Raw genomic sequence first — 25,498 nt, forward strand, 5'->3', positions numbered from 1 at the left:
TTGAAGTGGTTTCCATTATATATACACAGGGTTTACAGTTTTGTTCATTGGCTTTCAGCACCTCCACTATTAAAAACTGTTCCAATGCCACTGTCTAGAGTCATTTTACAAAGGTATTTACAGGTCTAGTGGAATTTACAGAGGCACCTAATGAGAGTAAGGCACCTAGTGGGATTTCCAGAAATGCCTAAGCAAGTTAGGTACTTATCTACATCTTTTACTGTCTAAATACCTTTGCAAATCAGGCCCCTAATGCCTTGACATTGGGGAAGTGTACGATCCTAGTAGAATGGGCAAGCATTGTATCCAAAGTCTTTGAAAAATGAAAGACTGCTTGCATAATCCAGGAATATCTCAAAATATGTACATACTAACTGACTAAATAAATACATGAACAAAGGGAGAGCTAACCTTCGAAAGGACTGGAGAATTTTCATATAAGCCGCTTTTCCTTTCTAAGCATAGAAGTTAAAAAGCTAAAGCGTTCTTGAATGTTGTTTATTTAATGTATATACAATGTACTGTCACAGAGTTCCTACAGGCCATTCTGACTCGGCTAACCTATTACCTGGCAATTTTGTCAAATACAGACAGGTTCATATTGCAGAGAAATACAATACTGCAAAACTTCATTGTCTTATGACTTAGGATGGCATACTCCAGGGAGAAAAATGTCGATACATGGGCTTACAAATTAACCAAAATTATAGAGATCCACATTCCTTCCTGGGTAAAATTTTAAACACTGAGACAATATAAAGATACATGATAATAGCATTTATTGATAGGAGACTGCACAGCAAATGTCAATAAATGTGATTCTTGTAGAAGCATGTGTTCCTACTTGCAATTGCTTGCCTTGACTTCTGTATTCTGTACTTCTGTATTCTACACATCAAGTCTGATAACAAGAAACTATGATTCCAACCCAAATGCGTCAAGCAGCAATCTCTTCACAGCTTCCTCAACCCACAGTTAAGGAAATACACTAGCACAACCACAGTTTAGAGATCATTTCAATATGAAGATGAAATGAAACTATCTCCACAGCTGGTAAAAATAAGATTTTGGGTCTGGCAAGTCAGGTTAGCATCCTGCAGGGGACAGAAATAGCAAGATCTTCCTTTTTAAGCTGCTCTCCATAAGACTCACCACAGAGTTTGGCAAACATGCTGCCATAATCCTGCTGAGCTTTCCTACTGAAAAAAAAAATAAACTAGCCAGGTGCACAAAACCATAACATCTGCTCAAAAACAACTATGCAAAGAGAACCTTAAGTGTGCAATTAATACCCATATTTAAAAATACAAGAGAAAGTAATATTTGAATAAATAATTAAATGAAAAATTAAAATATTTTACATTCAAACAGCTAATGAAAATTTAATACATTTTATGAACTAGAGGTAAAGAGGAAAGTTTATGTTTACTGATTAAGCATTTGGAACCATTTCCCGGTTGCAAGCTTCTAAGGGGCAAGGAGGCACTGCTAGCCCATTGTCAGGCAATTTGTCTGTGTTTTCCTCACAGGTCCCTTCAGAATCATGCCCAATGAACCTTTTTATTAAATACAGAGAATATTAAAAAAAGTGTCACTGAATTGGTCTCAATGTACAATGCAGTAAGACAGCAGCATCATATTTTATAGAGTTTTAGAAAAGTTTATAAAACAAATGTCATTATTCGGGAACTGGAAGTAGGACTAATTAATTAGGAAATGAAGACAACATATTTAGTGGAACAAGGTTTTTTGTAGAAAGTTACTGCCATACTTTCAGAACCACCATTAATTTTGTAATCATCGGGAAAAATATTAGGTAAAGCAGACACTCACCTCATCTTTATAGTGTACTTCATCCACAGCATATTTCTTCCTGAAATATTCGGGAGGATGAATCCTTTAGAATACAATAAAAATACAATACTTGGTGTTAGCCATGTTATAAAATTAAATAGTTTAGGTTTTGAAAAATGACACAGTGCCCGGGTTATTAGCACAACAGTACCATCATAGATATAAACAAATCAAGAATAATAACGTTAATAAACACTGATGTTTCAGTACAATAGCTCATAACAAAATTTACTATGGTTACATTACTTTAAGGTTTTGACCTAGTCCATGTCTGAAACTTAGACTTCTTAGTCTTCTCCAATCTAAAATGTCCTGTATTCCCAGAGAAATCCTCCTTGTTAGAGTTGTGAATTGTGCCACACTCATTTGTGTCCAAATTTTCAAAAGGCATGGAAACAACTTGGTGCAAGTGAGTTTTTCACTAACTGATGAGTCCTAGTGATGAATCAATAAGTAAGTTCTAAATCATGTCCCTTCCCACCCTCACCTGCAAAAGGAAAGATTAGTCCATTTTCATGCAGAAAGTAATCACCACAAATCAGATGTAAAATTTGTGGGAGGGTTTTTTGCCAGTCTAATAAATGGAGGAATTACTGATAACAGAAGAAAAACTTTTAAAATCACAATACTCCTTTAAGTGATCCTCCCCCATGGCCTCTTCTCATTAATGTTTGTGAGGTATAGAAAAATACATTATTTATCTTGCCTTCTTTTGCAGAAATTTTTAACATTTTATTTAAACATAACTCGAATTCTAGTCCCTTTCTATACTTAACGTTTTATAACTCTTTTACCTCAGAGGTCTTTGCATACTCTGCATTCATTAGCAAGGTTTCTTTTCCCCTCATTCCTCAAATATTTGAGTAATTTAATATTCCAACAATGTTGGGAATAAATTTAACATTTATAATTTTGGCTCTATTTAACAGTTAAACCCTAACTATGGACCCAGCTAACTTATGGTCACTGTTGTTTAAGCTCCACTGCAGTGCCTCCAAATTATCATTTATGTCCTCCTGCATTGTTCAAAGCAAAGCTGAGAATTGTTCCTGATGATATGCAAGTAATTCCTATATTATGCTCACAAATGTGCTGGGTTTTATTCCTTTCATTTAGAACAATTTAAGTCAGAGTAGGTCAGATCCTATAGTATACTGGCTCTTCTATTTTTGAAAACTTTTTTTTGTCCTTTGATCAGTAAATTCTCCTTTACTATTGTGTGGTCTATGGGAAATTGCTGATAATTCACTCCCAAGGTATTCTCTCACATACTGTGAAACTTTCTTTTGAAGAGTGAGCTTCTCTTTCCTCTCTCTAATCTTTTCTAAAATCATCAATACTTAGTTCACTTTTTTCTGTTTTATTGTAGCAAAATGAAGTCACTGAAACAGGTCATATTTAAAATACCCCCACCCTCATCGGTTGGATTTAATTATTCCAGGACAAATTTTCAGGATTATGTGCCACAGCTGCACTGCCTCCTGCTTCACTGCATTTAGACTCTGCTTGGTATAAGGAGTTGGCTCCTGTCTGGAATGTTTAAGGCTCTGCCTTAGTTACTTCTCCTTTCTCTGCCTTACTTCTCCCTTCTAGCTATTCTATACTCCACACTGAAGAGTGAAGTATCCTCACCTCTCCCCAAAATCAAGGCTCCCAATGGATTATATGTGAGGAACTGCCCTGTTCTAAAGCAGAAAGACAGGCACAAGGGGCATGAAGAAGGTTCTAGGCAGACACTATACAGCAGTGGTGGGCAATCTGCGGCCTGCCACTTCCCGCTGCACCACTGGCCAGGAACAGTGAACTGCAGCCATTGGAAGTTGCACAGGGCCGTGCCTGTGGACAGTCAACGTCAGCAAAATGTGGCACATCAGGGTAATCTGATTGCGGTCCATGGGACAGGTTGCCCACCACTGCTCTACAGTAAAGCAAACTGCTGCTCCACACAAGAGACAGCAAAAATTCTCAGGGGGAAGTGGGGGCAAAGATGACTTTATGCCACCTAGCTGCTTAGCCTCTCCATGACAGTCACCCAGCTGAAGCCTTTTATATCCACGCCCATGCCAACTCCTCCAGTTTCTCCCTTGCCATTCTACATACTATTCCCTTCCTCCCCAAAAGTACTGCTATTCACTAAACTCCAACTCCTCCCCATTCCACCCACTACACATCTGGAATCCCAGCCAAGGAAATTCATGGCAGTGTAACTACATTGACCAAGTTACCCTAATGTAAACCCCTAATGTAGATGTGCTGCAAAGCAGGGGATCAGATTAATTCAGTAACATACTGAGGCAAACGGCACTGGGGTAAACCCCTCTTGGTGCAGGAGCAGCACGGACACACAGGGGTTATGCATCAGTGCCACTACATTGATATAGTTACATCGATGTAAATTTCCTTTACAGAGACAGGTTTTAGATTTCATTTTTGACTAACAAACGCAAAGGAAGTTAAAGTTATACACTGTCAAAATCACAGGGAATGACACTTCACAGGATGCTGACCAGCAGCATGTTATTTGCAATTAGATTTATTTTCAAATACGTTTAAAATTTTATTTGTGTTGAGAAATACTCATCTTTGTAACTCTGAGGTAGCTAGGCTAAGCTAAGCATTTACTGTTTTCAGCTGTTTTGAAATACTGTTGTGGACTGCCGGTTTCAAACTTCGGCTCAATCGCTATAGAGCATTACAAGAAAAAAAATTGAGCAAGTCATAAATTAATTAGAAGGATTACCTGAGTGGAAGATATGATTCCAGTACTATTGGATCTACTCTCCCCTAACCAATGAGTAATAAAAGAAGAAATAACCTATTATGAAAGGATATTCAGAAGACTTTAGGTAAAAATATTTCTTTTGCCCAGGATTTTTAGAATCAGCAGCTAAGCAAGGATGGTAAGAACACATACAGGACAGTGTGCCCAACATAAGAAATTACCAGACTCTGTTCCATGTAATTCTATAGCTCACACTCTAGACACTCTAGTAATTTGCACAATTCAGTTATTATTATTATTATTCAAAAGACATTTCAGCAGTTGACCTCAGGATATTTTAAAATAAATTGGGGGTCCTTTTAATGTGCCATCTGGATACTAAGCTTTTAGGGTGCACTTGGTTCATGTTTTCATGCTTTTTTTGACAACCCTGAGGGCTAGAAACAACAGTTACTAATCTTTCATAACTATTGTTCTTTGAGATGTGTTGCTTATGTCCATTCCACATTAGGTCTATATGCACTGTTGCTGGAGATTTTTCCCTCAGTGATATCTGTCGGGCCAGCTCTAGTACCCTCTTGTGCCATGAGCTTAGGCACCACTATTAGAGGCACCACCAGACACATAGCCTCTCAGTTCCTTCTTGCCAGCCAACTCCAACAGAAGGGTAGGAGGGTAGATCATGGAATGGACATGAGTAACACATCTCAAAGAACAGTTATAACATATTAGTAAACGTTTTTTTTCTTCAAGTGCTTGCTCATGTCCATTCCACATTAAGCAGCTAACAAGCAGTACCTCAGAAGGTCGGCTTAGAGTTCACGGACATGCTGACTGCAACACTGCCCTTCCAAACCTAGTGTTGTCTCGAGCCTGTTGGATGATGGTGTAGGTAAAGATATTCACCCATGACCAAGTTGTGACCCTGCAGATGTCTTGGATTGGAACTTGCATAAGGAACGCTGCTGAAGATGCCTGAGCTCTTGTGAAGTGAACAGTTATCATGGCCAGAGGTAGGACATTTGCCTGCTCATAACATGCCCAAATGCAGGAGGTTATCCAGGATTAGATCCTCTGGGCTGACACTGGAAGTCCTTTCATCCTTTCTGCTTCTGCTAAAGAGTTGCATGGATTTGTGAAAGGATTTAGTCCTAGAAGATGAGGGTACACCTAACATCCAATGAATGAAGCTGCTATTCTTCTGAGTTCTTGTGATGCTTCAGGAAGAAGGCTGGCTGGAAAATGGCCTGGTTCCTAGGAAACTGCAAAACCACCTTTGGCAGGAAGGCAACTAGACTTTATCCTTGAAGAAGATCATGTATGGTGGTAAGGGCCTTGATTTCAGTGTTATTTCTGGCTGAGGTTATCTCAACCAGGAAGAATCATAGAATATCAGGGTTGGAAGAGACCTCAGGAGGTCATCTAGTCCAACCCCCTCTTTAAAGCTGGGCTAATCCCCAGACAGATTTTTGCCCCAGATCTCTAAATGGTCCCCTCAAGGATTGAATTCACAACCCTGGGTTTAGAAGGCCAATGCTCAAACCACTCTCCCAACCTTCCAAGAGAGAAGCAGTAGAGGGCACAATGCTAGTGGTTTGAAGGGAGGACAAGTGAGCCTTGACAGAACCAGGTTTAAGTGCCACACGGGGGCGTGCACACTGGGGCATGCACGGGGGCACCCGCACCCCCAGTAATCATCTCCGCAACCACCTGCAACTTCTATCACAGCCCCCGATCTGTGATTCCCTCCCCCAAGCCCATCCTCCCCCATTTCTACCAGGGCGGGAGTTGGGCTGAGCACAGCTGAAGAGACATGCCTGGGAAAGGCACTGCAGCTAGTGCTCTCACTGAGCCCCACTAGATGGTGCCCAGAGCAGGGAAGCTGGGCTGGCTGCAGAGATCTGTGAAAGGGGGTGTGTGAAACCTGCTGAGTCCCATCCCTTCCTTGCCCACAGCCTCCAGTAAGTGTTTGGGGCCTGGGACAATGGGGGGCTGGGGTGATGGTTGGGGAGCCTGAGGAGGTAGCGGGAGTTGGTGGAACCCAGACTGTCAGTAAGTCCCTGGCCGCTGTAAAGGCCTCTGGAGTGGACGGTACCGTCAATCTGCTGGTGCTGCAGTGGCTTCAGGGCTTCGGCAGAGCATACCACACCAGACTCAGTGCTCTGGGAGGAGTCAAGACCGTGAGTGGAAGAGTGGCCCAGCACAGGTCGCACTTCACTGACTTCACCATGTCTGTCTTTCTTCTGCACTGATGAGCACCCTCTGTCAGCGCACTGTTTTTTCTGCTTCTTCTTTGGCACTGGAGATAGGCAATGGTGGTGGGAAGTGCACGGTGTTAGAGGAGCACTTCATACCAAGGGCAAAGTGCTCGGTGCAGAATCAGAACAGCTTGGCTCGGAGGCTGGTCCGAGAGCCGCTTCCATTACGATAGCTTTCAGTCTTATCTCTCTATTCTTTTTTGTTCAGGCTTTAAAGTCCCAACAAATCTGACAACAGTCTCTCATGTAAGTTTCTCCCAAACATTTCAGACAACTGGAACATGGATCACTCACGGGCACAGATTTGCCACATGTAGCGCAAGGTTTGAACCCTGGAGACCAGGGCATGCTCAGCCCCAAAGGCAAAGAGAGCCCTGGGATGACAGGAGAGAGGGCGTTCTAACTATTTACACTAACATGATCTACAATATTATATATATTATACACACACACATCTATATTTGAAACTAACGAACTATGAAACAGAATACAAAATCACTGAAAAGAAGCCTTGCTAAAGCAAGAGAAGCTGTTTCAGCAGCCACCATGGGCGGGTTGAAGGAATTGAAAGGGTGGGTAGCTGGCAGTGCCCCTTATACCGGTGCATAAGCATGTGGCAGCAGAGGGTGCTAGAGCCAGCCCGACAAATACTACTGAGGGGGAAATCTCCAGCAATGGTGCACGCAGCGCACACACACTAACATGGAATGGACATGAGCAAGCACTCAAAGAAAAACGTATATTTTTTAATGAAAGCTCAGATTCTCATTCAATTTCTTTATTTCAGCAGCTGGGACTTTAAAACACAACAAATATCACGAGTTTCTCACACACACACAAAAAAAATCATTGTTCCGTGCAGAGGCTTCTGTATCGGCTGTGTAAATACTGCAGGATAAGGCACAAGGTGTTTGTAATGCTCACAACAACAACAACAACAACATCATCATCATACAGCTGAGCGGGGTCCATATTCATCGTGCTATGGCGTCTGCGCAGGTAACCCAGGCTTACGAAAAAAGGCTTGGTTTGTTTGCCATTGACTTCAGGGATGGAGGGACGGAGGTAAGTGCATCACGGGAGGCTAACGCCATCTTCTCATAATTACCCACGCAAATGTTTTGGTCCCATAATGCATTGCAAGCCCAACCCAAAATTCCACTCAGCTACGTGCACTGTGAGACAGCTACCCACAGTGCAGTGCTCCGTGCGCCAATGCAAGCCCTGCTAGTGAGGATGCACTCTGCCAACACAATGAGTATAGTGTGGACACACAACATTGACTTGCTTAAATTGGAGGCTCAATGTCAACTTACTTGAAGTTGACTTAACTTTGTAGTGTAGACATGGCCTAAAGGGAAGAGAGATGATGAGAAGGAGGGTTTTTGTGGTAAAGAAACTGGATACAAGTCATATCAGATCCTAAATTACAAGAAAGTACTTAAAAAAAAAAAAGTCACACCCCAGTTTCCATCCCTGACAGCTCACTCACAAGAACTACCATCAGAAGAGTGGGTATAGCGAGCCAGCATTAGAAATTTGCTAGAATTCTAGCAGATAGTATTCGGAATGACTAGACATTCATTTAGTATAAATTTCAAGTTTTACTTGCTTCTATACTTCTCATCCAGCCCAACTAAATTCATAATTGTATGTGGGGTAGTGTTTAAATCAGTGGAGTAGGAATCAGTAACCCAGAGCTAAAGCCTGGCCCCACTGAAGTCAATGGGACTTTTGGCACTGGGGTGAGAAAGTCCATCCCATGACCCCTTGAAGTAGACATAACTTCTCTCTATTTTTCCATCAGGGAAATAGATCTAACAGTATATCTACAAATATACCACTAGATTTTGTTTATTGTTTCAGTTACTTTAAATAGTTGTATGGACATAACCAAATATCACAAACTTATCTTAGCAGTTCTATTAACTGTCCTGTGTTTTCTATCTTGAAACCCAATAAAACCTTGATTCCATTGATTAAAACTACTTTAAAGCTACACTTGACTACATTGCACAATATTTCAAAACAACTTCAAATCTTAAGAGATTTAGGATATTTGATACTATCTTGCATGACCTTCTCATAAACAAACTAGGGAAATACAACCTAGATGGATTTACTCTAAGGTGGGTGCAGAACTGGTTGGAAAACGGTTCCCAGAGAGTAGTTTCAGTCGTTCACAGTCAAGCTGGAAGGGCATATCAAGGGAGGCCCCTCAGGAATCGGTGCTGGAGTCGGTTCTGTTCATTATAGTCACCAATTATTTAAATAATGGCATAGAGAGTACACTTACAAAGTTTGAGGATGATACCAAGCTGGGTGGAGCCTCCAATTTAAGCAAGTGTTTTGGAGGATAGGATTAAAATTCAAAATGATCTGGACAAACTGGAGAAATGGTCTGAAGTAAACAGGATGAAATTCAATAAGGACAAATGCAAAGTACTTCACTTAGGAAGGAACAATGAACTGCACACATACAAAATGCAAATGACTGCCTAGGAAGGACAATTGCAGAAAGGGATCTGGAGGTCATACTTAGGACCCTACCAAATTCATGGCCATGAAAAATGCATCATGGACCATGAAATCTGTTCTCCCCTGTGAAATCTGATCTTTTTTGTGTGCTTTTACCGTATACTATACAGATTTCACAGAGGAGACCAGCCTTTCTCAAATTGGGGGTCGGGACCCAAAAGGGAGTTGCGAGGGGGGGGGTCACAAGGTTATTTTAGGGGGGTTGTGGTATTGTCACCCTTACTTCTGCACTGCTTTCAGATCTGGGCGGCTGCAGAGCGGCAGCTGGTAGCCAGGCACCCAGCTCTGAAGGCAGTCCCTGCCAGCAGCAGCGCAGATATAAGGGTAGCAATACCGTACCATGCCATCCTTGCTTCTGCGCTGCTGCTGACGGCTGTGCTGCCTTCAGAGCTGGGCTCCTGGCCAGCAGTCACTGCTCTCCACCTGCCCAGCTCTGAAGGCAGCACCATTGCCGGCAGAAGCACAGAAGTATGGGTAGCAGTACCTGATCGCCCCTTAGAAACTCCTTTATGAGTCAGGACCCCATAAAACAAAACCATGAAATTTCAGATTTAAATAGCTGACACCATGAAATTTAAGATTTTTTAAATCCTATAACCATGAAATTGACCAAAATGGATGGTAAATTTGGTAGGACCCTAACCATAGTGAATCACAAGCTAATTAATATGAGTCAAGAGTGCAACACTGTTGCAAAAAAGCAAATATTCTGGGACCTATTAGCAGGAGTGTTGTAAAGCAAGACAAGAAGTAATTCTTCTGCTCTATTCCACCCTGAGAAGGCCTCAGCTGGAGTACTGTGTCCAGTTCAGGGAGCTACATTTTGGGAAAGATGTGAACAAATTGGAGAAATTTCAGAGGAGAGCAACAAAAATGATTCAAGTTCTAGAAAACATGAGCTATGAGGAAATATTGAAAAAAAATGGGTTTGTTTAATCTGGAGAAGAGAAGATGGGGAGGGAAGGGGGACATGATAACAGTTTTCAAGTCCATAAAAGGTTGTTACAAGGAGGAGGGAGAAAAACTGTTCTCCTTAACCTTTGAGGATAGGACAAGAAGCAATGGGCTTAAATTGCAGCAAGGGAGGTTTAGTTTGGACATTTGAAAAAAAATCCTGTCAGGGTAGTTAAGCACTGGAATAAATTGCCTAGAGAGGTTGTGGAATCTTCATCATTGGAAATTTTTAAGACCAGGTTAGACAAACACCTGTCAGCGATGGCCTAGATAATACTTAGTCCTGCCATGAGTGCAGGGGACTGGACTAGAAGACCTTGGGAGGTCTGTTCCAGTCCTATGATTCTATAAAGATTTGAAATTACCATAAGAACTCCATTAAACTTTTCATTTTACTTTAAAGTACTTTATGGCAAGAGTATAATAATGCAAACATGATGAAATAGTGTTTTAGTTTTCAGAACTCCAGTCAAGAGAGCTACGTATAATAAAATGCATCCAAATTACAAGTGATCAATGCTAAATTAAAAGTTGTGAGCAGAATTTATGAGATGACAACTGTTGTTGAATGAAATGCATGTATCTAAGCCAATTTCTAATATTTTGATACCTTTTCTACTGAATTTTTTTTTTTTGCTTAGATCTGTAAACTTTGTTCCTACCAACCGTCAATACGTAATCAGTTACTCCTACTGGTGGAATACGTAACTTTTCACATTAATCTTTTTAATATTTTAGGACATTTTTCTTTTCTGTTTTTTCGTTGGATCTATTTTCGGTGGAACTCATTTTTTTTTTTGGCATAAGCCCTTGTGTTGAATCTCACTTTTATCAAACAATAATAGGAGTATTATGAAAAACAATTACTTTTCTGGTTGAAAAAAATTGTTTACATCTATTAAGATACTTTTCAGTTACCGAAAGTTGAAGAAATATAGTCTGGAGTCAATTTCAAATGCTTTCTGCCTAAACAGAGGCTTAATTTAAAAAACTGGAAAGTCATAAGTTCCCTTTGTGACATTTTAAATTTTATTTTTTTTAAAGGGCAGAGATAAAAAAAAGTTGGAATAGTAGTTAATTTTTCAAGGTTTTTTAATGTTAATTACTGAAAAGTCATTTAAAATGTCACCTTGTCAGCAAAGTATGCCCAGGCACCCTACAATAAAAGTCAGCTATAAAAGTAGCTCAGCAGCAGGCTGAATTAAAGAAATCTTAAATCTGATATTACGGACAGAGGAGAGAGTTTGTAATTACTCACATTTTCCTTTCTTAATATGTTAAGACTAACATCCTTAATATGTTAAGACTAACAACATGGATACCATTTAGCAATGCATTTAGCACTTGTTATTGTCTAAATATTATTTTAGTAATATTGTGAATCTCTTTTGTAACTCAAATCAGGATACATCTGTACATGCATCTTCAATACAGACTCATGGCCATTATTTTTCCTCGTTTCACATAAACATCAGCCACTGAGGGAACTGGGTACAACAGCATATCCTGGACAGAATGGCAACTATAATATACTGTAGTATATCTGGCAAATGAAAAGAGTTAATGTGTTTATCCACAAGTTTTCCCCATATAATTGGAATATTTATTCCAATGGTGGCTCTGTGGACATTGTTGCCTGTAACATGCACAACTCCACTGACATCTGTAGGAAATGCTCCAGCCAATAGAGTATGGCATAAGAACCAAGGCCACCTTTGAACCTAGAGACACCTTTCACACACAGAACAAGGAGATGAATGAATACTGAAAAGCTAACTGCACAGAGCATTTATTTTATTTTGTTATTGCATATTATTAAGAGATAGAATATATTTTCCTTAATAGGGGTTACACATAAATGTTACATTTTTAATAAGAGTGCAGAAGGGTAACAGCCATCTACGGTTTGCATCACTACACAATATTGTATTAGTCTGTTGAAGCCCACTGATTCTGCAATGTCTAAGTAAAATGCCATTCAGTTACAAAGTGGTGCAAAAGACTCAATGTGGACTTTCTTGCTTTTGTCAGTTTGTCCTATGTTATTTTCACATACATTTTTCATTTCACATAATGAGACTTGCAATAGGATTTCTATGGAATGATAACACTGACAGTTCACTTTCACCTTCATGGTATGCTATCTTTTGCCTTAAGCTAACCCCCAAACCCATTCAGTTGCATTCAACACCTCCTCCTAGTTATGTTCTCTTTTATTCAGCTTATTTAACTATGCAGATGGATGAGAAACATCAGAAACCTAACAAATAATTTAATTTTTATATTTATTTTTCCAGTATAGGAAGAATCAATCCAACATTTTTGGAAAGTATAATTTACAGGTCAAAGAGACTTGATATGAGAAAGTAAATTTACATCTAAGTTATGTATGACTAACATGTACTATAACCAATCATGACATTGTTTGATGGTTACACGGAACTCTGTGGTGTATTTTACACTGTGGCTTGTTTGTACATTGCAATTATGCAAAAAGGTCTTGCCTCACTGCTACATCCCAAAAGAAAGCAAGAATTATAAACACTATGTATTAAAGCAAGCTCAAAATATTAGATTATGGGTCTCCTGTGAAAGGAAGACACTAAATTAATATCATGCAGTGTAGACAACAATGAAGTATTCCAGGCTATCTGACCACCTACATGCTATTAATGAATATCTAATAGGGCCGAAAACGACTCAGCTGCAATTTCCAAAAGCTGAAGTCTGCCTTCAGTTAAAAATATGTTGTGATTCATTCAATTTACTTTAAAAAGGATCAGTAATACCTTCTAAATGAAAGTCAGCAACCATTTTGAGATTCTATTAGTATATGTCAGGGAGAAAGACAATAAGTTCTGAAAGGAGGCAAGACATGCCATACTAAAGAGTGTTTAATACGATTAAAATGTAGACCCATACGCTTTGTCCATTTACTTACTGTGTTAGCTTTAGGCTCCAAGCCCCTTGTAATAACATCTCTTTTTAACAACATACAAGTGGTAATTATAAAAAAGATTTAACAAAGCTGGAGAAAAAAAAACAAAGTAGATGAATATGAAAGAGGCTACATAGTAAAACAAAGTCTAAAGGAACAGGGCTATGCAAGATGCTTCTCAGAGTAAAGAAATCCAAAAACAGTTCCTTAAAAGATCCTGCACCTATTATGTTCTCGATTACGTGAGAAGTTATTGAAGCTCTTATCCCTTTAATGAGAACAAGGGAATTCTGAAAGCTTTGCGAGAGTAGAGCTAAAGCCAGCAAGCTGTACAGTCAAGAGTATTTCTTCTTTAAGGAAAAAAAATATTTATATGCAACAGTATCACTTCCTCCATTTCAAATTAACTTTCAAGTTCAGAGCAACAGATTTAACCCACGAGATTCTAGTAAAGAGTATATGAATATGTGAGTCTACTTAACGTATCTTTACACAGCACAAATTCGCCCAGTAACTAGAAAATCACTAAACAAAACAGGTCACGCAGTAATCCCTCTTCCCACCTTTCAAAATTTACGCACATGCATGCAAACACGCACATAAATGAGCTCAGGATGCAAAGTGGACAAGAATAGCTCCTAAAATTAGGCCCCAAAGGGCAAAACCAAAAAGTGATCTCTCATCCCTAATATAGAATGATCTTAAAACTAAGAAATTACAGTGAGATTGGATACAAAGAATAAGAACCTTGCCAATAATTGACAAACTGAACAGAAAACATCAACAACCATACAGAAATGGAGTAAGAGATGAGATGCAAGAGGGACATTTTAATGCTGTCAAGAAACTCACCCCTCATTACAATAGCATCAGGTTAACAGATGGCGAAGTGTTAACAAAACAAGAGGTTGTCAAGAACTGCTAGAAGGAACACAGGAGGCTTTACAAGACACCAACAGATGTTCCTGGCTCTGTCAAAAATAACACACTCACCTATGCATCAAAAAAAGGAACTTTATCTTTACAGAAAAGGCGTGGGGGAGGAGAAAACTAGATATGGAATATAAAATAGCCCAAATGGGCTTGACAGTACCATGAGTTGGTACCCATTTCCCAATTTCGTCAGGTTTCGGTGCCAGGAGAAAAAAAAAGTCTCTTGCATACAAGTATGCAGCTACACTCTGTTGCTTTTGATGGATTTCAAGAGTAAGATGGATTTTTGAGAAGCCATTAACCAAGCAGAATTCAAAAAGGAATTGAACTGAAGGTCAAATGTTCAACCTGATGGGTTTGATTGAAAAAGGCAAAGTAATCGAATCTGCAACTTTAGCCAAGTCTTCTTGATTACTGGAGTGGTTGAGCCCACTCATATGCAAGAGGAGATGATATAAGATGCAGGACTCCCTAAATACATAGATTACTTAAAAACAATACAATTCTATAAACAATTTCTGGGCTCTGTTAGCCTGTAGTGCTCAGGGAATTAGAAATAATGCATTAAGGACTATTTCACACCTCAGACTACAATTCTGTCTGGCCCTGACAGTGACCAAACACTATAATGTGATTAGTATCAGAGGGGTAGCCGTGTTAGTCTGGATCTGTAAAAGCAGCAAAGAATCCTGTGGCACCTTATAGACTAACAGTTAGTCTATAAGGTGCCACAGGATTCTTTGCTGCTTATAATGTGATTGTTCATCTGGCGCAAGTCAAATTGGCAGTCTCAATACTGTTCCTACTAGACTCTTCACATCACAAGAGTACCGTATTTTCTGGCGTATAAGACGACTTTTTATACTAAAAAACAACCCCCAAAAATCGGGGGTCATCTTATACGCCGGGTATAAACGTACTGTAGCTTCGGCTACATACGTCCCTGTGCTGATTTAAAAGGCTCTGGGCTCCCCGCCGCAGCGGGCAGCCCAGAGCCCTCTGATTCCCGGCCGCGGCTGGGATTTAAAAGGCTCTGTGCTCCCCGCCGCAGCGGGCAGCCCAGAGCCCTCTGACTCCCCGCCGCGGCTGGGATTTAAAAGGCTCTGGGCTCCCCGCCGCAGCGGGCAGCCCAGAGCCCTCTGATTCCTGGCCGCGGCTGGGATTTAAAAGGCTCTGTGCTCCCCGCCGCAGCGGGCAGCCCAGAGCCCTCTGACTCCCTGCCGCGGCTGGGATTTAAAAGGCTCTGGGCTCCCCAGCGGGCAGCCCAGAGCCCTCTGACTCCCTATAAGTACCGGTAAGTCAAAACCATTTTAATTAAAATTATTTAAATCAAATCTGATGTTATTAAATGGTGTTGCCTCGGAAAGGGGGGGTAGTCTTATACGGCGAGTATAGGCCAAAACCTATATTTTAACTGGAAAATTAGGGGGTCGTCTTATATGCCCCCCCGGAAAATACGGTATCATCATCATCATAAATTGCACTCTTGGACTAAATATATATGAAGCCTGAACTACCCTCTTACTGCTAGAGTTGGTGCCTCCACTACACGTAGAAGCACATTGGCAGGGTAGCCTTCAGAAGCTTGCACTGTTGTTGCCCAAATTGTGCCACTTTGAGAATAAAGGATTTTACTGTACTGAGTTGGCAATCGTGCAACTATACAAGTACTACACTGAAAATATATCTTTTAATTTCTCAGTTCCAGGATATTTATGAAAGCCAGGATCTCAGGACTGCATGTAGTTTAATAATGTTCAATTAATGCACATTAGAGAGCTGTAGAAGACAGAACATTAAAAATTATAATAATAGTTGAACAAGATTGGCAAACAGGCACAATTTTGAGAAAAAGTGCCATCTTAATAGTGCTACAAGCATGGTATTAAGAGACTGTTGACTTGTTTGAGCTCTGTATTTGATGGATTTTAAAAAACAGCTATACATTGAAGATATTTTCTGGATTTTATTTAGAAAAAAATTCCACCACAAAACCAAAACCACTGTTTTGGCATGTCCTCTCCAGAGTGCATTGCAGCAGTTTCAAGTATTGTCAGAACACACATCTGTCATCTTCAGTTGTGCTAGTATACAAAGAAATAGCATTCTGTACTTTTGTAGTGATTTTCAGAGGTTTTCAAAGAGCTCTAAAAGGAGTGGGTCTCATTTCCCCATCATACAATAAGAAAACAAAGGCACAAAGAAGTTAAAATAACTTGCCCAAGGCCACACAATGAGTCATTGAGCAGAGAATAAGAACAGAATTTAGACCAACCCAATGCCTTATCTACTGGCCCACGCTCTCGCTCTGACAAACAGATGAGGTTTGAGAATTTCTGATGTATAAGCAACAGGGTCGGGGGAAGGGGAGTTCAGAAGAGGTTCAAAACTCTAAAATTACAAGAGCTAAAGTGGGGACACCATGGAATGTAGTGTCCTAAAAGAATTCTACTGCACTATTACACACATTGGATCTCATCTGCTTTTCCATTCTCGGTTTGCCTGTGTTTGTTCTTCACCACCACAACCAACCTACCAGGCAGATTTTTCCCTGTTCATTCACATTACAATGTCTTCTCTCACCTTGCAATGTTCACTTTGTAAAAGTTACAGTTGTCACAGCTTGGGGCAACTGTACCTGCATTTCCCTTCAGTGGCCTAGAAAAGGCTCCAGCTCTCCAGCTGTTACCTCCCTTGGGTGGACACACATGAGTCATTTGAGTCTTACCAGGGTATGTCCAGGATGCACAGTTCCCTGCCTTCACTGTGTATTTCCCAGCAAAAACAATCTGCTGAAATAGGCCTGCTTGCTTTCTCTTCAGAGACTGATAATAGAGTGATTGCTAAAGGTAAGTTACTACACAGACTTTCTACTCAAACCTACTTTATTCTTAATGTAAAAATCACTATTGAGAAACCACATTAAAAAACCAACAATAAAATAGCCTACATGCATACTAATAAGCTTACCAGATATCACTCCACCCTAGGGGTTTCTTCGTGGATTACAAATTCATCCAAGCTTCCACTTACAACAAGCACACAGTCTTATGAGGCCTCAATAGGCCAACTCCATGGACCAAGGGTGCTGTCTGTTTGCTGGATCAGGAAGAAGGCCCCGAGTCAGTTTAAAACCCAGGCTTCTATCCAAAAGGCTTTTTTGGTCTTTTGGTCTCTGGAGATGGTGCAGAATCTTTCTGGAGCACTCATGTAAAATCCCCTCTGGGCATTTGTTTGACCGCAACTGACCTTCCAGATAACAGCTTTTGAATCTTTGAACAAAAACAGATGGCATGCCTGCTCAAAAGAAAACTAGGACTTGGGGATACTGCTGAGATGTGATTAGGAGCTTATTGCACTGTACTATATATTCGTCGTAGTATTTATAAAGTTAACATATAAAATAAATGCTTGGTGGGTTTAAGAACATTCTCTTGGCACCAGAGGCCTGTATAATACAAACCTATGCAAGAAATTCAACTTTCTGTTGTGGTGGATTAAATCATAGCACAATATTAAAAAAACCTCCAGTGCAAACACCATTAAGTAGATTTAGTTACTTTGGGGTTAAATTCATTCTCCTCCACATCTGAATCTGAAGAAGAGAGCTTTAACATTTACTAAAATTGCATATTCAGGTATTTCTACATGCTCTTAGAACTTGTAAATTCAGTGTATATCTGGCAAATCTTGCTCATGCAAGCAGTCTCACCAAAGTTAGTGATGGAAAAATGACAAAAGTTGCAGTTACCAACCTTTTTCAATTAGAAATATATAAACAAAGATGTTTAAACAATTAGTAGGGAAGGAAAGCCCTGTACAAATAACTATTGATTACAAAAACTGATAAAGAGATACTTGGAAAATGTGAGCATGTAATGTGGACTGGCAGACTTGTACATAGCTGGCATATTAAGAAAGACAGCCAATGAAATTCCTGTACCACTGACAATTTTTGAGAAGTCAGAGAACTAGGAAGGTACTTGCAGATTAGAGAAATGCAATTATTATCAAATGTGGCAAGAGCAAACCTGACAATTATCATAATCTAAGTCAAGTGAACTACTGGAACAAAGGTATGGAAGGCAGGTGTAGAAATTACTACACTTAGGGAGAAGAATAGAATAATGAGGAATAAGCAGCATGAGGATTTACACAGAACAAATCTTGCCAGACAAATGTGATTGCTTTTCTGGACAGTCCCAAACACAATCCATTTTAGGGAGAAACTTAGAAACTTAATGCTGAAAGAGACCCAGGGGTGAGCCAGCAATTTAGTTTGGAATGCAATACCAAAATACACACAGAGAGTACTACATTACAGAGGCGGCCACAGTCTGCATAAAGCATTGATATGACCATACCTGAAAAACTGTATTCTGTTTGAAAAACCTATTCAAAGAAGAGGAGCAATGGTCACCTTTAAAGCCACTGAACACCTATCTGTTGAAAGAGCTAAGGGAGGCAGCTTAGTTTGCACAGTGCCTGCTTACTGTAAGCTTTGCCTTGTTGAAGCCAGAACCTAAGATTGCACTGGAAATAACGGAGTTAAACAGTGATTGAAATGAGTACTACCATGGCATAAGAAGATAAACGTGCAACACCAATTTTCCAGGGAGGTTACTCATTTACCATACTGCATGTCATTTAACAGGAGAAGCACAGTCAACTCATGCCACACAAGTCAACAATCTCCACCCTAGAAAGAAACATCATTTGAGAAAGCGATACCACAGCTCTATATTATAATTACAGTCCCCACACACAAACCCACAGTAAGAGTGAGGCAGTGCAGTCTTGACAGGACTTGGAGATCTGAATCCTAATCTCCAATCTTCCACTTACCCACTGTTTGGCTACCTGAACTGCCATTTTCAGAAGTGGCCATACGTGTTTAGCATTTCTGAAAAAATCAGCCGCAAGCTGTCTCAAGTTCAGCACCCAAAACTGTAGGCTGAATTTGGCTTTAACCTGTTAGCCAATGGTGAAAGTGACAAAGTGATGTGCTCATTACGGTGTTGGATTAACATTTGTACCATGCTATGAAGATAAAACTTTTATATAAGTGTTCATTCACAAATAATATTTGTGCTGTAAGGTAGCTACCAGTCAAGCGTAGCTTCTCCATGAAGATGTTACTTAAAATGGAATGCAGAGTTAGATTAATGCCTCCACCGCTAAGCAACCCAATGATGTTTCAGTTTCTAAAAACATATGAAACTGTGTATAAATATTTGCTCAGTCCCCATTTAATATACATTTCTTCAATTAAAATAAAGCATGAAAGAGTTAAAGTATTTTTATTTTCACTAAAAACTGTTCTTTATATGGCAAGGCAATTAAGTTATTTTGGCATGTGCTGCACATAAAGCAGCTGTTGTACAGTATGTTTCACTTTACAAAATATCTTTAATCAGTGCAGTGACTAGTTCTGTCATTTATAATTAAGGCAAGGAAAATGGCAGGTGCAGCATTAATTAGTAAAATTGAAGTCTCTGCAAGATATGCAGTCATACTAACTTAATCCTCTCTAAGTATAAAAACAAAACATGCTAATGGCTTTGCATCACATAATCTTGGAAACACACTAGCATTTTTTAAATAATGTATTTCCATTTTTGTAACCCATATATTTTTCTTGACTTTATTAAATATCTTGCTAGGAAAATGAGAAGAGGAGGAACAGATACTTCTCAAAAGCAAGACATTTCTCTAAAACATACTAGAAGAATTTCTCTGCCATCCAAACACCAAGAAGGAGGTTGAATCAAAAGTATTATATAAAATGGCTCTCCTTGGTTGATGCCCAGAACAGATCCTTCAGCCAAGGAAACTAGGGAAACTGCTCATACTCAGTTCCCATATTATTAAGAGCCTAACTGCCATATAAATAGTACTATCACTTTAAGATCTGCAGTGGACCCATAAATCCTATAGGCACCCTCAAAAGAACAAGATGATCCTGTAGCTGTCATCTTGGAATTATTCCTTATGAAAAATGTTCTCTGCCCACTTTTGCAGTCATGAGATATTTGAACACATCAAAAATCGAAGTATTTCTTCAGTTCATATAATCACAGAATCATAAATATAGGGCTGGAAGGGACCTGGGGAAATCATCAGTCCAGCCCCCTATGCTGAGGCAGGATCAAGTAAACCTAGACAGTCTCTGACAGGTGTTTATCAAACCTGTACTTTAAACAAAAAACAAACAAACAAAACAAAACAAAAAAACCTTCTGTGATGGCGATTCCACAACCTCCTTTGGAAGCCAGAGCTTAACTACACTTATAGTTAGAAAGCTTTTCCTAATCTCCAACCTAAATCTCCCTTGCTGCAGATTAAGTCTTTTGCTTCTTGTCCTGCCTTCAGTAGACATGCAGAACAAATTGATCACAGTCCTCTTTATAACAAAGCTTAATATATTTGAAGCTCTAATTACCTTTCATGTTAAGCTTGATTACTCTCACTTGGATAACTTTATCTCCACCATCCAATTGATACTTGAGCATTGTGTTCGGTCTCCTCAAGTTTTCAAGCTCATTAAACTGAACTCTACTAGTCCCCACCTCCTGCCTTCATTATATACTAGTTGCTGTATTTTAACTCTGCCTCATATGGGGTTAAGTCTCCATTAGAGCTTTGTATCATCACTTCAACGGTTAATTGATATTGCATTAGCAGTCAGAAAGCTCACTGGCTTAAAGATAAGCAAAACAGTCAGTCAATAGAAAAAACCTGCAGCTGGTGAGGTCAAGATTGCAATAGTCATGATCATATTTGTAATCCAACACTCCATCCATCTGTAAGCAAATTCTCTCTGTGACACACTGTCTTTGGCCAAAATAAGATCATAACGTAAAAAAGTTCAGTAGACCCATTTTTGAAAGATGCACAAGAAAAAGGTTAACTTCCCCACTGGTCAATCTGCAGAATTTACTTAACAGCTCTCCATACATGTAATTGTGTGTGTTTCCTTAGATGTGCAGCAAAAAGGAAATTTAATTGCCTCAAAAATGAGATAGAACTACAGAAAATCAACAGTTAAACAGGATCTTACAAACAACTGATAACAACCCTTTAACATTTATACAGAGAACTCTTAAGACTCACTCATGCTGCTATCTGTTTGTATCAAGACAGAAATGCATAGAGAAAACTTCCCACATCTACCTTATATAAAAATAAAAAACAATGCAACAAATAAATTAAAAGCCTTTTGCATTATGAACTGGGAGACTAGATGCTACAGACACATCTAAGACTGCAGAATACTGTACAACAAGGATAAAAGCAATTTGCATTGCTCTGATGTTAAATAACAGTTTCCTTAGTGGGTTGATAGTACCTTTTGCACCTGCGTGCAAGAGAACTTCCAGGGCTAACCATGTTAGATAAATAAAAATGGGATGGAAGGCAAACTAATTTGCTGTTTTTCTTTCAATACTAATTTTGACTTAAAATTGAGTCTTCAGGGGAGGAACTAAACCTCAGCACAGTGCGGTACCTCCTGCCAACTAGCTTACGAAGCAGGATGTCTGACTCACAAATGAGTCATTCATCCATCTTTCTGACAAGTAGTAAAGGTACATGACAGTGGCTGACAAAACAAAACAAGAATCAAACAAAGGGATTCAGTAAGGATAGGGAGAGGAGCCTGGAAAACAGAAAGATATCAGTGATGATAAAATTATTCTAAAATACATTGCAAGGAGAGAATTACAAAATTCGGTTCTACCAAAATCTTTGATGTAAGAAACCTATCATTCATTAAACAAATTGATGATGAATGCCTCACAACATTAGACTGAGAAGACTATAATATGTACATTACAAAGGAATAACACTTGATGGGGAAATACCATATGACAAGATGGATACTGGATAAATTTAGAAGGCTTTTCTTTCAGATCAGACATTCATGATCAGTGTGGGCAGCTAACATTATATCTCAACTAGCATAAAAGAACCAAGGAGGAGGTAGTAAAGCTTTATCTACAAACAGGCAAATAGCCTACACTGGGAATAGAGTTTATGGTGTACATGTGGGAGTTAAGTAGCATTTACACTTTGCCAGACAGGTGCGCCTTTTCTACTAGAACATTTCCAATAGTAATATTCCACTCTAAAGTGATCATAAACAATTTCAGTTCCAAGGTAGCTTTAAGACAATAATAGTCACAATCTCTCTCATAAAACAGCAGACATGCCCTGCCATATGGTCTATCTAACAGTTCAGTGCATGGGATTGTTGCAACCGTATTCCTCAAAATTAGCATTAAAATAAAGGTAATAGCTTCAGTTAGAAATAATCCAATTTGAGATCACAACAAAATTAGAAACAGTCAGATTCTGAAATGTTGTAGGGGCTAAAAACTTTATAACTTACTAGACACAGGATAAATATCATTAAGATTCTGAAAAAGTAAATGACTATGAAAAGGACCACTTTCTCAAGGGCTCAGGTATTGAGCAATGTTTACTATAAAAGTGAACTAAAACAACAGGATCTGGAAAGAGAATTGCTTATGTCCTACAAGAAAGAGCTACAAACTTAATCTTCTAACCGTTCGGTGCTTAAGACACTGGTCTGGGACACAGAAGACGGAGGTTCAGCTCCGCTAGAGAACTCCTTTTCTGACTTTGACCCTGCAAAAACTTACTCACAGGCTTAAAGTGATGGACATGTGTAACTCCATGGACTACCAAGGGCCAAACACGCAAGTAAAATTAAGCATATTCTCTTTCTGTGCCTTAGTAAAATGAGTTTAAATATTTCCCTACCTCACAAGGATGTTGTGAGGATAAGATCATTAATGTTTGCGCTGATCAGATGTATGGTGATAGTCTCCAGGCCAGAACCTCAAAGCATTGAAAACTGAAGTTTTTTAAATAAAGCACTATATACACCTATGAGCCTTCTACTATAGATGAACACCTATTTGCAACTAAGCATTGTGAAAAATGTGGGAAGTAGCTGCATTAACCATCATGCATGCTATATACAGATTTCTATACATCTGTGGGTTTGATGGATTAGGTTGCTAGTTAAGGGTTAAAAACAAAAATCAAACCTTTTGGGTTGCAGAAACCAAATGAATGACTGCAGATAACCTTATTTGATTGGTGCCCAAATGGACAATACTTTGAATCTACTATTGCGAGACCACAGCCTATCCCTTCTGAAGAAATATATAAACCGTTTTGCCCGGGCATAGGGTCCCAAGTCAGATCTTAGGAACAGATAAAGTCAGCCTGTGAGTTGAGGAGAGACACTCACTGAACTGGGAAAGTCAGATTCTCAAGGTGGCAGGAGTTGCAGGGGGCATCCTGTCTCCCCTAACCCCAAAGCTGAGGGGAGCCTGGGCTAAAGAGAACCTACCTAAACTGGCAAGGAAAGGTTGGGTTTAGGTAAGAAATACACATATAGGGTTTAATTGTTATAACCCTGCTTCTCTCTGCTTAAGTTGGTCTATGAACCAATAAATCATATTTATTTTTGAAGACGCTGTCCTGAATCACTGCTAAAGTTTACCCTGGGAGCTTGTGATCCAAATCCAGCTGGGCCAGCTGAGGTAGATACAGTGGTAAATGGAGTTGTAGCCTTGTGACAGTCTAAAGTCAGGTGAATTGGGGGTTGCACTCAATAGTGTAGGTGTAGGCCTGTCACTTGGAAGAAGTGCCCATAGTGTGTGTGGGTGGGGGGCGGAAATCACAAGTACAGCTCATCCCTGAACCATAACAAGCACATTTTGGGAAACTAAGATTCAGAAGACTGAAACAGGATATGGATCTGAAGAGGGAAAACTGATTAAGAAGTAAACAAAATACAAGAGTTCTTGATTCTTTAATATGCAAAAATCCTTGTTAAGTAAGAATCGAAGTGCCTAGATGATTTTGTGAGCGGATGAAGCATCAGTTTAGGATTTGATCCAAGGAGAAGGGCTTGTTTGCAAAACTGGGCATTAGCAATTTCAGCATCCACACACTTCCAGCACTCTGTTCATAAGCCTACAGGTTTTATAACACCCAAGTCACTTTAGCAAAGTTTGCAAAAGGTTTACCAAAAAAGTACTGAATAGTAATATGCCAGAGCACAAGCTTTCTGGCTGGATGTGATTTATTCAATAATGCAGAGTTAATGGAAGGTCTTGAGGGCTTAAGTTGAGAATCAGGTTTAAAAGAGGGAAAAGGAAGACTTAAAAAAGAAGTCTCCTGCCTCCTGGCTTAGCAAGATTCAAAAAATAATTGGACATTTATACAGATATCCAGAATTGTCGTAATTGATTACAACAGTTTTGGAAGGGATATCAAACCTGATGTTTCAAGTCTTAAACCAAGCTCATATTATTAGATATTGGGATAAGACCTAATTTGAAGGGTTGATTAACCCACACCTGTTCAGTGAGGGGTTCTTACACTTTTCTTTGAGGCATCTGGCACCAGCCATTGTCAGAGACAGAATACTGGATTAGATGGATCTCGGGTCTGACAAATCCTATGTTCCCAATGGCGAGACAGCCTCAGGAGAATGGAGAAAAACCACTGCAAGGGTGCAGATTTATTCATCAATCTCCTGCTTTATAACTGATGGGAATTGTTACCAGAATTTACCCATCAGAAAGTGCATATATGCATACATTAAGCAGCATGAATGTACACACAAACTACCGAGTTCGTTCTATAATTTGGTAAGATGCCTTGCTATTGATATATTTTGTAATAATTTTCTTAAATGTCAGGGCATGGGGGAAGGGAAGAGGAGGGCTGCACCATAACCCTTAAAAATAAAGAACTTGTTCCCTAACAGAGTTTTGGAAGAATCATTTTAAACCAACTTGAAAACTACACCACCACCAACTATCAATTTAAAACACAATCCTGAATTTCTTAAGTTAATGAGAGATACAGATGTTCAATAAATTCAAGATGAGGCCTTTAATAAGACACAAATTTCATCTGCCCTAATAATACTTGAGGGTCCAAGTCTCAATGCTGTACCAGGCAGAAGGTGCTCAGTGCTTCACAGGATCCGGTTACTTGGGTACTTTATTTATACAGGCAGCATCATGATATTTTCATTTGGTTTTATTTTGTTCTTACATTAATTGATTGAAGTGCAAACAGGTCAAGTGATTTACCAATGGTCACATGGCATGTCAGTGGCTCAACCAGGATTATCAGAGATTGGAACAATAAGAGTTTAAACAAATGTACAATCAATATAAAATCCTAAGTGATCTTTTGATTAAATATATGATGAGAATGTACATAAAATGAGCTGCATTCAGCTTAGTTCAG

General features: G+C 39.4%; 1 protein-coding gene across 2 annotated transcripts in view; it reads right to left on the bottom strand.

Moving 5' to 3' along the window:
* PEPD (peptidase D) overlaps positions 1 to 25,498 on the bottom strand; it is a 227,212-nt gene that overhangs the window by 190,127 nt on the left and 11,587 nt on the right. For both annotated transcript variants that reach the window (XM_044987795.1, XM_044987794.1), the window contains exon 4: positions 1,834 to 1,897. In XM_044987795.1, the coding sequence (XP_044843730.1) occupies positions 1,834 to 1,897 (64 nt within the window). The remainder of the gene's footprint in view (positions 1 to 1,833; positions 1,898 to 25,498) is intronic.

The sequence above is a fragment of the Mauremys mutica genome, chromosome 14 (genome assembly GCF_020497125.1).
Source record: "Mauremys mutica isolate MM-2020 ecotype Southern chromosome 14, ASM2049712v1, whole genome shotgun sequence".
NCBI classification, from domain to species: domain Eukaryota; kingdom Metazoa; phylum Chordata; order Testudines; family Geoemydidae; genus Mauremys; species Mauremys mutica.